Source organism: Harpia harpyja, chromosome W (genome assembly GCF_026419915.1).
Source record: "Harpia harpyja isolate bHarHar1 chromosome W, bHarHar1 primary haplotype, whole genome shotgun sequence".
Taxonomy (NCBI): Eukaryota; Metazoa; Chordata; class Aves; order Accipitriformes; family Accipitridae; genus Harpia; species Harpia harpyja.
In genome coordinates, this window is record NC_068968.1 from 11,804,432 (window position 1) to 11,818,866 (window position 14,435).

General features: G+C 42.6%; 1 protein-coding gene across 6 annotated transcripts in view; it reads left to right on the forward strand.

Moving 5' to 3' along the window:
* The window catches only part of LOC128136094 (single-stranded DNA-binding protein 2-like), a 229,357-nt gene that overhangs the window by 52,481 nt on the left and 162,441 nt on the right, over positions 1-14,435 (forward strand). For 5 of the 6 annotated variants that reach the window (XM_052775199.1, XM_052775200.1, XM_052775201.1 and 2 more), the window contains 2 exons: positions 7,998-8,059; positions 9,822-9,906. In XM_052775199.1, coding sequence (XP_052631159.1) covers positions 7,998-8,059; positions 9,822-9,906 — 147 coding nt within the window. The remainder of the gene's footprint in view (positions 1-7,997; positions 8,060-9,821; positions 9,907-14,435) is intronic. The other variant, XM_052775205.1, reaches the window with a different exon arrangement.

Here is a 14,435-nt window from a genome sequence, read left to right on the forward strand (position 1 = left end):
AGGCAGTAGGTTGACAGAACCCCCATTATTTCACCTCCTTGCTTCAGTGGATTCAGTGCAGGGACCTTCCATTCTTGTTCCTATTGTTCCAGTTCCCTATCCCTGTGATGATATCACAGAGACTGGCCGCAGTGTCTCCACTCTGCTCCACCCTCCGTGTTGTTCCTCAAAGTCAGCATACCAAGCTCCCCTGGTGTTGCTAACATCTAAGGTTGCAGGTTATGTTGCTTAGGGAATTATTATGGAACAGATTTCATGTATATCCACTGCATTCCACCCTGGAGGTTTACCTTCCCTTAAAAGGGGGACATATCAATAAGTCACCTCCAGCAATCATTCCACAATTGGCTACTGGGGGACCAGGGGAGTCCCAGCCAGCTCTGGATGTGTGTGTGAGACAATCAGTTCCAGCAACTGGAGTAGGGCTGTGGCCTAGGGGGCTCATATATCCAGGTGCCAGCAACTGGGGAGACAGGGATTCAGAGGCAGGTACTGGGCAGACTGAGAGTCTGAGCCCAGCTGCTGGAGGGATCCACATAATACATATGTATAGATATTCTCACTAGCCAGAGAGGGGAGCAGGATGAGGCTGTTGGTGCTGTCTGTGTTCATGTGCGTGCTCTGAGTGTCTGTCTGTGATCTGTGTGGCCTGCCATGTATATATGTGGTGTATACGTGCGCTCTGTGTGTGTATGCCTACTGGGAATACTGGGAATACATCTTCAGCCTTGCTACTGGTTAGACCTGGGGATGTGGAGCTGCAGCAGCCTTGCCTCTCTTGGGCTGTTGGATCCAGAGTGGAAATCAAGTTGGAGCTGAGAATCAAAGTTTTATTTTATTTTGAAAAAATCCCAGCTTTACCAGTGCCTCTTGTAGTATGAACACTACTTTTTATATTAAGTATTTATATACCTTTATATATATCTTTATATACATTTAATATTAAAGCTGTTTAAGCATTTCATTAAAATAATGCTCCTTTCATCTGCCATTACTTCTGTCTCTAGAGCAGAATATGGTATGTATATAAACAAAATTTTTTATCAATTTTTGCAGGAAATAATGCTATGTGTAGTTGTAACTGGAGGAATTTGGAGTATATAGAATGCCCTGGTTTCCACCTTGTTTTAAGATGAGCTGGCCTTCTGTCACGTCCCAAAATTGGAGCAACTCAGGTTCGTGGATTTCCTTTGTCAGAATTAAGGTGAAACGACACCAGGGGTGTTCAAACAACAATCAACATTTATTCAACCAAGCTAACCTTGCCCAAGTACAAGTGAACTTATCAATATGAACCTTGCAACATGTCATTAAGCCACTGTTTAAAAAGAGAAGGGAGGTGTAGAAAAAGAAATGGAAAAAGGAACATGAAACTGTGTCAGAAGGAGAGCCCTCCCGTTGAGTCACGAGGTTCAGAGCAGACCCCCTTGCTTTCTGGACTCCTTCTCAAAGAGGAGCCCAGGGGCAGCTAGATCCACTCCTAGTCCCAGACTTGGTCAATGGTTTATGTTTAAAAGGATGAGGTGTAGGGACTGTGGAAAAGAGAGAAGAAAAAGAGAGAGAGAGAGAAAGAAAGAGAAAGAAAGAAAAAGAAAGAAAGAAAGAGAGAAGAAAAGGGTTTCACCAGTCCTGGGTCCAGCGTTGGTCCAGCCAATGTAGAGATCCAGTTCCGGAGGGCATGCACTGAGAACTCATTCTCCCTTCTTTTATAGTGTGTTAGTCGGTGGTCTAGACATGTGCAGTTCATGTTCCCAGGGTTCTCTGGAATCGGTCGGTGAGCTTTGGGGGTTTCATTGCGGAGTTGCCTCTCTTTTTCTGCTGGCATGACCGCTTAAGATAGAAGCACAGTCCCATCTTCCGTGGGGCCCCCTCCTCCAGGCGCGTATGCTGTGCTCCTTCTCCTGGTCACTTAAGATAAGGAATGGTGGCTTTGGAGAAGCGTGGTCCCACCCTCCGTGGGGCCCTCTCCTCCGGCCACATTGTCCTGTTCACAAAACTCCAGCATTTTTACAGAGGCCATCTTCTCCACCAAAGTTCTTTAATGAATGTTTGAGACATTTACTATAATTTGTCAGACCGTCACACCTTCCTAACAGTGTTGTATGGATTTCTGCAGAATCTTAAGTGATTTATTTGTGATAGAGTTCCTTAAACAATCACACTGGCTTTATTATAGTTCAAACTCTTTAGTATTGTAGTTAAGGACAAGCTAATGACTATGTCATTAATAAAATGATCGTGTGGTAATGGGTAAGATACAACACTTGTAAAGAATTGCAAAGAGCCAGAATGCTTTCACAGTGTGTTTATGTTGTCTAATGTGTTAGCTGATCAACAATAAAAGTGTGAAGTCAAAGATAAGAATTCTTAAACTGCATTTCCTTTGAAAACAGTGTTAAATAAACCAGAGTTCTCAGGTAAGAAAGCAAGCATAGATAGTATATCTCTATTCAACAGAGTTTGCCAGTGCAGACAAATCAAGCCAAAGTAGTTTTACATTTTCAGTGCATGGTGAGAGAATGGGTTATAACTCTGTTGTTACTCTGATGTTAGTCAGATTTGTCACATTACCTCTAACAGTAAAGTACTCCTTGAGAATTCTAAAAAGATTGCTCACTTCAGATGTGGAGAGAAGACTGCCACCTGCTGCATCAGTAACATTAGTCCTGTGTCTTGTATGTTTTTCTTAGGAATTATTCTTGGAAAATCTTTTAGATAACTTTAAGGGTGTTTTTTAACACTCCTTTGTTATGCATTTTTGAACTTAAATAAACCCCTGTTGTAATGGCAAAATAAAATTGTATTCAAAATCTTTTATAAATAAATATAAAACATGCTTTGTTAAATAAGAGGCATCAGCTAAATTAATAAGTGTGTGTATTCATAGAATCATAGAATCATTTCGGTTGGAAAAGACCTTCAAGATCATCGAGTCCAACCATTAACCATGCCCCCTAAACCATGCCCTGGAGTACCCTGTCCACTCGCTTTTTGAATACCTCCAGGGACGGTGACTCAACCACTTCCCTGGGCAGCCCATTCCAATGTTTCACAACCCTCTCAGTAAAAAAATTTTTCCTAATATCTAACCTAAATCTCCCTTGCCGCAACTTGAGGCCATTTCCTCTTGTCCTATCTCCAGACACCTGACAGAAGAGACCAACACCCACCTCACTACAACCCCCTTTCAGGTAGTTGTAGAGAGCGATAAGGTCTCCCCTCAGCTTCCTCTTTTCTAGACTGAACAGCCCCAGCTCCCTCAGCTGCTCCTCATAAGACTTGTGCTCCAGGCCCCTCACCAACTTGGTTGCTCTCCTCTGGACACGATCAAGCAGCTCAGTGTCTTTCCTGTAGTGAGGGGCCCAAAACTGAACACAGTACTCGAGGTGCGGCCTCACCAGTGCCGAGTACAGGGGAACAACAACCTCCCTGTTCCTGCTGGCCACACTGTTCCTGATACAGGCTAGGATGCGATTGGCCTTCTTGGCCGCCTGGGCACACTGCTGGCTCATATTCAGCCAGCTGTCAACCAGCACCCCCAGGTCTTTCTCTGCCAGGCAGCTTTCCAGCCACTCTTCCCCAAGCCTGTAGTGCTGCATGGGGTTGCCATGACTGAAGTGCAGGACCCGGCACTTGGCCTTGTTGAACTTCATACAATTGGCTTCAGCCCATCGATCCAGCCTGTCCAGATCTCTTTGTAGAGCCTCCCTACCCTCAAGCAGATCGACCCTGCCTCCCAACTTGGTGTCGTCTGCAAACTTGCTGAGGGTGCACTCAATCCCCTCATCCAAATCATCAATAAAGATATTAAACAGAACAGGGTCCAACACCGAGCCCTGGGGAACACCACTTGTGACCCGCTGCCAACTGGATTTCACCCCATTCACCACTACCCTCTGGGCTCGGCCATCCAGCCAGTTTTTCACCCAGTGAATAGTGCACTTATCCAGGCCACGAGACGCCAGCTTCTCAAGGAGTATGCCATGAGAGACAGTGTCAAAGGCCTTGCTGAAGTCTAGGAAAATAACATCGACAGCCTTTCCCTCATCCACTAGGCGGGTCACCTGGTCATAGAAGGAGATCAGGTTGGTCAAGCAGGACCTGTCTTTCGTAAACCCATGCTGACTGGGCCTGATCCCCCTCTTATCCTGGAGCTGCCGTGTGAGTGCTCTCAAGACAAACCGTTCCATAATCTTCCCCGGTACCGAGGTCAGGCTGACAGGCCTGTAGTTCCCCGGATCCTCCCTCCGACCCTTCTTATAAATGGGAGTCACATTGGCAAGCCTCCAGTCCTCTGGGACCTCCCCTGTTGACCAGGAACGCTGATAGATGATAGAGAGTGGCTTGGCAAGGACCTCTGCCAGTTCCCTCAGTACTCTTGGATGGATCCCATCAGGTCCCATAGATTTGTGAGTGTCCAGATGGCGTAGTAGGTCACTAACTAATTCCTCCTCGATTAAGGGGGGTATGTTATGCTCTTCATCCTTACCTTCCAGCTCATGGGGTGGAGTACCCTGAGGATGACTGGACTCACTATTAAACACTGAGGAAAAGAAGGCATTAAGTACCTCGGCCTTTTCCTCATCACTGGTTGCTACGTTCCCTTCTGTATCCATTAAAGGAAAGATATTCTCCTTGGGATTCTTTTTACTGTTAACATATTTGTAAAAACATTTTTTGTTGTCCCTTACGATAGTGGCCAGACTGAGTTCTAGCTGAGCTTTCGCCTTTCTAATTTTCTCTCTGTATGATCTAACAAGATCCCTGTACTCCTCCCAAGTTGCCCGCCCTTTCCTCCAGAGATTATAAACTCTCCTTTTTTTCTTAAGTCCTAGCAAAAGCTCCCCATTCAGCCAGGCCGGTCGTTTTCCTCGGCAGTTCGACTTGCGGCACATGGGAATAGCCTGGTCCTGAGCCATTAAGATTTCCTTTTTAAAGAATGTCCATCCCTCCTGGACCCCTTTGCCCTTCAGGACCGTCTCCCAAGGGACTCTCTCAACCAGTGCCTTGAAGAGGCCAAAGTTAGCCCTCCGGAAGTCCATAGTGGTGGTTTTGCTGACCACCTTCTTTGCCTCACCAAGAATTGAAAATTCTACCATTTCATGGTCACTAAGCCCAAGACGGCCTCTGACCATCACACCTCCCACCAATCCTTCCCTGTTCGTAAATGTCGTGGTTTAACCCCAGCCAGCAACTAAACACCACGCAGCCGCTCACTCACTCCCCCCCACCCAGTGGGATGGGGGAGAAAATCGGGAAAAGAAGCAAAACCCGTGGGTTGAGATAAGAACGGTTTAATAGAACAGAAAAGAAGAAACTAATAATGATAATGATAACACTAATAAAATGACAACAGCAATAATGAAAGGATTGGAATGTACAAATGATGCGCAGTGCAATTGCTCACCACCCGCCGACCGACACCCAGCCAGTCCCCGAGCGGCGAATCCCTGCCCCCCACTTCCCCGTTCCTATACTGGATGGGACGTCACATGGTATGGAATACCCCGTTGGCCAGTTTGGGTCAGGTGCCCTGGCTGTGTCCTGTGCCAACTTCTTGTGCCCCTCCAGCTTTCTCACTGGCTGGGCATGAGAAGCTGAAAAATCCTTGACATTAGTCTAAACACTACTGAGCAACAACTGAAAACATCAGTGTTATCAACATTCTTTGTTCTGAACTCAAAACATAGCACTGTACCAGCTACTAGGAAGACAGTTAACTCTATCCCAGCTGAAACCAGGACAGTAAACAACAGATCTAGCAAGGCTCCTCCCCTGGTTGGCTCACCCACCAGCTGTGTCAAGAAGTTATCTTCCACACACTCCAGGAACCTCCTAGATTGTTTACTCACTGCTGTGTTGTATTTCCAGCAGATGTCTGGAAAGCTGAAGTCCCCCACAAGGACAAGGGCACACGATTCTGAGACTACTGCCAGCCACCTGTAGAATGATTCATCCGTCTCTTCAACCTGGTCGGGCGGTCTGTAACAGACTCCCAGTACAATATCTCTCTTATTGGCTTTCCCTCTCATCCTCACCCATAAGCACTCCACCTTGTCATCAGAATCGTGTAGCTCTGAACAGTCAAAACATTCCCTAACATAGCGAGCCACCCCACCACCTCTTCTACCTTGCCTATCCCTTCCGAAGAGCTTGTAGCCATCCATTGCAGCACTCCAGTCACGGGAGTCATCCCACCATGTTTCCGTGATGGTGAATAAGTCATATCTATCCTGCTGCACAAAGGCTTCCAGCTCCTCCTGTTTATTGCCCATGCTGCGTGCGTTGGCATAGATGCATTTGAGCTGGGTCATCAAATCCACCCCTAACATTGGCACGCTGCCCCCAGGCTCATCTCTGGTGCACCTAGTTTTATCCCCTTCCCCCTTCAAACCTAGTTTAAAGCCCTTTCTATGAGCCCTGCCATCTCATGAGCAAGGATTCTCTTACCCCTTTGAGACAGCTGGACACCATCTGTCGCTAGCAAGCCCGGCGCTGTGTAAGCCTCCCCATGATCAAAAAACCCAAAATTCCACCTATGGCACCAGCCTCTGAGCCACGTATTAACCAGGTGTGTTTTCCTGTTCCTTTCAGTGTATTTCCCTGCCACTGAAGGGATTGAGGAAAACACTACCTGTGCTCCCAATCTTTCTACTAATCGTCCCAGTGCCCTGAAATCCCTTTTGATTGCCTTTGGATTCCTCTCTGCAATCTCATCACTGCCAACCTGCACAACCAGCAATGGGTAATAATCAGAGGTCCGAACCAGACCAGGGAGTTTCCTGGTAATGTCTTTTACCCAGGCCCCAGGGAGGCAGCAGACTTCCCTGTGGGATGGGTCAGGTCTGCATATCGGGCCCTCTGTCCCCTTTAAGAGGGAGTTGCCTACAACAATTACCCTCCTTTTTCTTTTTTCAGAGGATGTGAGAATGCGTATTGGTTGTACATGGCAAGGTTTTGGTAGCAGTGGTGGGGGCTGCAGGGGTGGCCTCTGTGAGAAGAGTTCAGGGGCTGCCCTGCACTGGACACAGTTGGTTCCAGCCAGCTCCACAACATCCTCACTGCAGACCAAAGCTGAGCCAATCAGCAGAGCCTGTGGCACCCCATGAAAACATATTTAAGAAAGGACACAAATGCCAGATGAGTAGAGAAGTGAAGAAAAAAAGTGAGAAACAACCATACAAACACCAAGATTGGAGAAGAAGGAGGGGAAGGAGGGGCTCCAGGCACAGGAGCAGAGATTCCCCTGCAGCCTGTGGAAGAGACCATGGTGGAGCAGATATCCACACTGCAGCCTGTGGAGCACCATATGTCAGAGCAGTTGGATATTTCCTGAAGGAAACTGTGGCCGGTGGAGAACCCATGCTCCGGCAGATTTTTTCCTGAAGGACTTCAGCCCATGGAAGGACCCCAGCCCATGGAAGGACCCATGCTGGAGCAGGGGAAAAGTTTGATGAGGAAGGAGTGGCAGAGGGGAATTGTTATATACTGACTGTAATCCCCCCCAGAGGCTCAGGGATGATGGGGGGGGGGGTGGGGAAGTAAAGGGAGACGGGAATGAAGGAGCAAAGTTGAGCCTGGGAAAAAGGGGGAGTGGGGGAAAAGGTGTTATTTTAATTTTTTTTTTCTCATCATCCTACTCTATTTTTTAATTGGCAATAAATTAAATTAATTTTCCCCAAGTTGACTCTGTTTTGCCCATGACAGTAATTGGTAAGTGATCTCCTGTCTTTATCTCAACCCATCCTATTTTCTCCCCCTGTTCCACTGAGCAGGGGGTGTGAGAGTGCTGCTGGGTTGGCATTTGGCCCTTAGCCAAGGTCAACCCACCACAGTGTGATAAAGTAATATGACCACCCAGACTGATGATGATAAAGCCTTTCATAACTAAAAAATCTTTTATTCTTCCTTTTTTACTACCTGAATAAATTATGCAATGCTTTTTAGTCAAAGTGATCACAAAAAGAGTACAGACTGTTTTTACTGTTTCTCTTTAGATAAGATGGGAAAAAAACATCACACTAGGGGAGCCCCCAGGATTCTTGCACTCCTGGTGGTGGTAAGTGTCAGTTTTCTTTTCCTCTGATTTTTAGAATATGTTCATTGTGAATTCCAACATCTGGAGGCAAGAAATTCAGGTGAACATTGTAGAAAGGATGTGAAGATGAGTATCAAGAACTATTTTCTTGTAAAGTATTGAAAGAACAAAAAATTAGATATAGGAAAGTATATAGATATTAGATATAGGAAAAGAAATATTGAATAATGGATTGATAAGGCACCATCTTTGAAAGAAGATGGCCTGCATTTCTTTGTTTACCATCTTTTATTAAATTGTGCATTTAAGAGATCATTCTCTATATCCTGAATAACTACATTTGAAAGAAATATATACAGAGACTCTGGAAATAGATGTGAGCTTCCTCAGTCTTTAGTGCACATTTTAGTCACTGGAATAGCATATGAAAGCCATTAGCTGAACCCAAGCTACCAGCATTTTTGAGAGGCAGTGTATGTTAGCATGAGCTTGGAGTTGTAGTAGCTGCTTTTGCAATTTCTTTCAACTCAGAATATGGGTAAGACACAGAGCTGACTTGTAATTTTTTATGCATGATGCTCCTTACTTATATATATTGGTGTCTAGAGAAAATACACAACTTTTATGTATATATGCACATTTGTATATATAAAATTCCCAAGGCAAAAAGAGACTGCTATTTAGCAGTGATTTGAATATATATGATATGGCTACATTTGCAAGAATTCAAAATTATGGAGAATATGGACAACCATCCATACAAGAATTCTGTACAAGAATTAAGCTATAAGTTGTAAAGTAGTCCCACTTGACTATAAAAACACATGTGATTTGTACAGCTGTATAGAAGATGACATATTCTTTATTGACTTTTCTGCTTTTAATTGATGGAAGCCTGACAAGAAGAACTTGTTCCTTGTATCTCCGATGTCTGCATTATCCTTAATTTTGATCATCGGCAGCAGAGTGGTCAAATTTTCCACAATTCTGAATTATGGTGCTGGGCTAAGTTAGAGGGTTAAGTCTAAACCAATAAAGAAACAAAATGAAACTAACAAATTTTATTCTTTTAATTGTTCTAGCATATAGATAATTTCATTCTAGAAACTTTGAGGCTAACATTCCTGCCACAATGAAATATCTTATATACTGTTTCTTAACAGTTCAGAGATACTTGTAGTGTGTTAGAATCGATTCATGTATAACTCCATTTGAGGCAGGGGAAGACTTATTGGAGTATCGTAATTTCCTTTTACTCTTTCATTCTTCATCAACCAAGAGCTATAGGATAGCATACCCTTTATTTCCTAGTCTTATCCATACTTTTGTTTAAAGGACAGTATTGGAACTTGGAAGAACTCCCAGTTTTCTCTTAATTTTCTTGCCTTTTCACAACATCACAGTATTACTGTATGAATCTGTGCCTTCCAGTGCTTTGTGGTAGTAAATTGCAGCAGTTGCAGAGGTATGAGGTTAAATGCAGAGCTTTATTAATTTGCTTTATACTCTGAAAGCTTGTATATTAGTCTAGCTTCTTGGTTTATACTACAATGGTTTTAAAGAAAAACAAGCACTGCTTGCTTCAGAGAATCAGATAACAGGACTTGATTCCTCATAGATGTTTTACAAAGCTGAATTCTTTCATAGGGGTAAGTGTTTTCAGCTCTTGGCTAGAAAGTGATATGTCTATTTCACACATATATATGTGTGGTGTGTGTACATCATAAAATCTATGAGAATTACAATGATTTTCTCACCATATCTGTTACTTCTTAACTTGCAGTGTATTTTGGGATCTTTACTGTGCAGCTCCAGAAAGACGAGAAACATGTGAACATTCAAGTGAAGCAAAAGCCTTTCATGACTATGTAAGTTTTATATATCTTTATCATGTTTTTATTAATTGTATGTATGAATGTGATAGAGAAATATTTCTGCAGGATGGTGACTCAAAAATGCAGGAGTCCGTCATATATAAGTAATTCATTTGCTTTCCAGGGATGCCTTAGAATTAGCACTGTCTAATCCTGTGATTACCCAGTGTCACATGGGAAACTCCTGGAATCTATCTCACAGGTCAAAGTACTGTCCCATATATTAATACAGAATGAAGGATGTCCTTCTCTCTCTCCCCCATGGACACATCAGCCTGGTCTCAGTCACAAAGGCCCAGGCCAAATAGAAGCACAGATATGTGCTGTCCAAATAACCATATCCTGTCAATGCTAAAGAAAAGACAGTTCAGTAGATGGAATTGATTCCATGGCTTCTGGCAGGACCATACTGATTTAACATGTGATATTTTGGTATCCTGAAATAAGTATTTTTGTTACAGTAGTAAACACTTATGCATCATAGAACAAGAAGTTAAATATAAATCATCTAGTCTACTAGAGCAAAAGAAAAAGGGGAAGGGACAAAAGTATTATGCCGATTTTGATGCAACTGAGTTCCAGTTCGAAACACAGCAAGAACTTTGGTGGTGTTTTGCTTGCAAGGGCCAAAAAAAAGTTCTAGAAACTAGCGATGACAACAACACTGTAACAGTTTTCCGTTCCTTTTTTTATATTATAATGTAAATGGAGAACTCCAGCACTCTGGAACTGCATTCCAGAGTTGGAATGGAATTTGGGATACATTTACTATGACAGCTCTTCTTCATCTGTTGATTTCCTTTTTACCAACGAAATCCTCAGGAGGCTGACTGAGCTGGGTTTATCATTCCTTTGGGCCATTCATATAATATAAAGAAGGAATATAAACACTCCCCCAATTATATAATTCTGAAACCTCTTTCCTTGAGTGTTTTCTAGGTCTTTCTTAAAAATATTTTCTAATTATTGAAGAAAAATATTTCTACACATAAAATTAAAAGTAGGCTACCATACCACAATGCCTTATGAACAGAAATTTGGAAAAATTTAGACAAATCAACCAAGTGATCATTTTCCACTGTCTATTTAATTTCAAGATGCTGACACAAATTGTCATAATGCGATGATGGCTCAGCATCCTTTAATATGTGAACTAATGGTGATCTTGCCTTATTTGTAGTTAACAAAGACTATGTTACAAATGCACCATTAACACAATTAGAACTGTTAAGCATATTTTACTTCTAGACTAATGACACTTTAATACCCTGTCCTTGGTGGTTAGATTTTGAGGCTGACTGGTAGAGGAGCTTGGATAGTTTTGCACAGTAGTGTCTATGCTGCATTGATTGCTCACTTATCGTAATCAATGAAAAAAATGCATGAGAGAGAAGTTGGGGACAACATTATGAGGAAGTTTCCCATCCACTGAGGTGTTAAGGTTAACCAAATTGGTAAAGCATATTCCTCAAATTAAAAACAAAGTAACTACTGCAAGTACAAATTTCTGCCATCTTTTTTACCTTTTCTGTTTTAAATATACAGTGGTTGGAAAAAATACAATATTGCAATAGCTTTGCTGTTATGAATGCTTGTTATTAGAGCAATGTTTAATTCCCCACCGAAGGAGGAATAGTTTTACAGGAATAGATTATGACAGTAAGGAGTGACTATAGTGAAGTAAATTTGTGGAGATCAGAATCCACAGTATGACAGTTGACTTCAGTGGGCCATTGTGCACTCACAATATAGCATGTATAACGAAAACCAATGTGGTGAGTTGGCCCTGAATAGCAGCCAAGCACCCACACAGCTTCTCATTCACTCACACCCCCCCCCTTTGTTTCAGGGGGGAGGGGGAGTGAGATAGAAAGAACAGGTGCAAGAAAACTCATGGGTTGAAATAAAGACTGGGAAATCACTCAGCAGTTACTGCTGCAGGCAAAACAGACTCAACTTGGGGAATTTAACTTAATTTATTGCCAACGAACATAACCTAAACATTTAATTACTGATTTGGGTATCAGGAAACAAAGACAAACATTTAAACACTTAGGGAAAGCACCTTTCCTCCCCTTTCCCAGGCTCAACTTCATTCCAGACACCTCTTCTCCCCATGTTATCACAGTGGGTTACACTCAGTCCTTTCAGTGAGACAATGAGCAGCGCAGGAGATCGGGGTCAGTGTGTGGAAGTTTCTCTCCGCCACTCCTTATTTCTCACTCTGTTCTTCCTGCTGTTCCTTCCTTCTTACTCATTTCCTGTGCTCTCGTGTGGGTCCTCCATGGGCTGCAGTCCCATCAGGAGTGTGCCTGCTCTGCCATGGAGCATTTCTTACTTCTCTGACCTTGTTGTTCCCTCCTCCTCAGCATTTTCTACCCTTTCTTGAATATGTTATCACAGAGGCGCTACAAACTTCGCTGATAGGCTCAGCTTTAGTCTGTAGTGGAGCCGTTGTAGAGCTGACCAGAACTGGCTGTGTCCGGCACAAGGCAGCCCCTGACCTCCTCCCACAGTGGCCACCCCTGCAGGCTGCCCTCCAAAAAACCTTGCCATTTACACCCAAAAATGTATGAAACCTATAAAAGTTGTGAAATTATTTTGAAATTAAATAACAAAGTACTTGGAGATTGAAAAAGGAGTGGAATCTACAGTTCTTTAAACTCATGAGAGTTTCAATGATCAGTAAGTTAACTATTGAATCTAAAATTTGAGGTATACTAAGAATTTGAGTAGCTGAATCAAAATTATGTCAAAAAAAGCCTTAGCATCAACTTCATAGCATTTATGACTTCTACAACTCTTGGTTTATTACATGGTCTTATTGCTCAGTTCTGTCTGCTATTTATTATCATAATTCAAAAAACTGAGAAAATACTCAAATCAATGTTGTGTGTGATACAATTGTGTGCTTGTGTGAATGTTTAAGTCACTGTATAAAGTCTTGTTTGATAAAATAAATGAGATCATGGTATGCTTCTGTATGTACATCAATCTGCATAAGAGAGGACGAATGTTTATTTTAGAAATAAATTTGTTTATTTTATAAATACATTCACCAGGTATTTCTGTAACCCACTCTTTCTTAATCTTTTGAGGTCACAGGAAAAGCTAACTGTTGCATTATTTTTGTCACAGTTGAGATGAACTTGTCTGATATCTAGCAAAACTGATGGTGTTCCTCTGTCATGTATTTTTTTTTTAGTAAAATAATCTGCATCGTGACAAATGCATACTTTTGGAATTGCTTTTATATTTAATATTTCATGAGTGTATTGTACATTCATATTAAAGCACATGACAAATGGTTATAAAATACAGTAAAGCATATTTCATAGTAGTTGAAGATAAACATTTAATAAATGCTCTGTGAAATCCTGACCCATGTAGAGTTTGGCCACTGACTCAAGAGGAATCAAAATTCCATCATCAATGAAGACTGTCATAAAGCCAGTGACTGAATTCTACCTTCTGAGTCAGGTCGAGGGGTTTGATAATATCAAAACCCTGTTGTTAGATTAAAGGTCAAGTAATAGAGTTGCACTGTCGTATCTGTCCTGGTTTCAGCTGGGATAGAGTTAACTGTCTTCCTAGTAGCTGGTACAGTGCTATGTTTTGAGTTCAGTATGCGAAGAATGTTGATAACACTGATGTTTTCAGTTGTTGCTCAGTAGTGTTTAGACTAAAGTCAAGGATTTTTCAGCTTCTCATGCCCAGCCAGTGAGAAAGTTGGAGGGGCACAAGAAGTTGGCACAGGACACAGCCAGGGCACCTGACCCAAACTGGCCAACGGTGTATTCCATACCATGTGACGTCCCATCTAGTATAGGAACTGGGAAGTGGGGGCGGGGAATCGCCGCTCGGGGACTGGCTGGGTGTCGATCGGCGGGTGGTGAGCAATTGCACTGCGCATCATTTGTACATTCCAATCCTTTCATTATTACTGTTGTCATTTTATTAGTGTTATCATTATCATTATTAGTTTCTTCTTTTCTGTTCTATTAAACCGTGTTTAGTTGCTGGCTGGGGTTAAACATCAAAGCGAAAACCTTAATCCACCTCCCATGGATGATAAGCAGCAGAAGAGGGACTACATACAGCAAGCGAGGTGATACATAACAGAACTTTAAAAACCAGAGCAACAACTCTAAGAACACATAAATCAACATAATGACCAGCGACTATTAGACCAATATAATGAATGCTTATAACAAATTTGTTTTAACAAGCTCTGGTCAGGTTTGTCGTTATCTCAACCCTTCGGGCCCTACGTTGGGCGCCAAAAAGGACTGTCGTGGTTTAACCCCAGCCAGCAACTAAACACCACGCAGCCGCTCACTCACTCCCCCCCCACCCAGTGGGATGGGGGAGAAAATCGGGAAAAGAAGCAAAACCCGTGGGTTGAGATAAGAATGGTTTAATAGAACAGAAAAGAAGAAACTAATAATGATAATGATAACACTAATAAAATGACAACAGCAATAATGAAAGGATTGGAATGTACAAATGATGCGCAGTGCAAT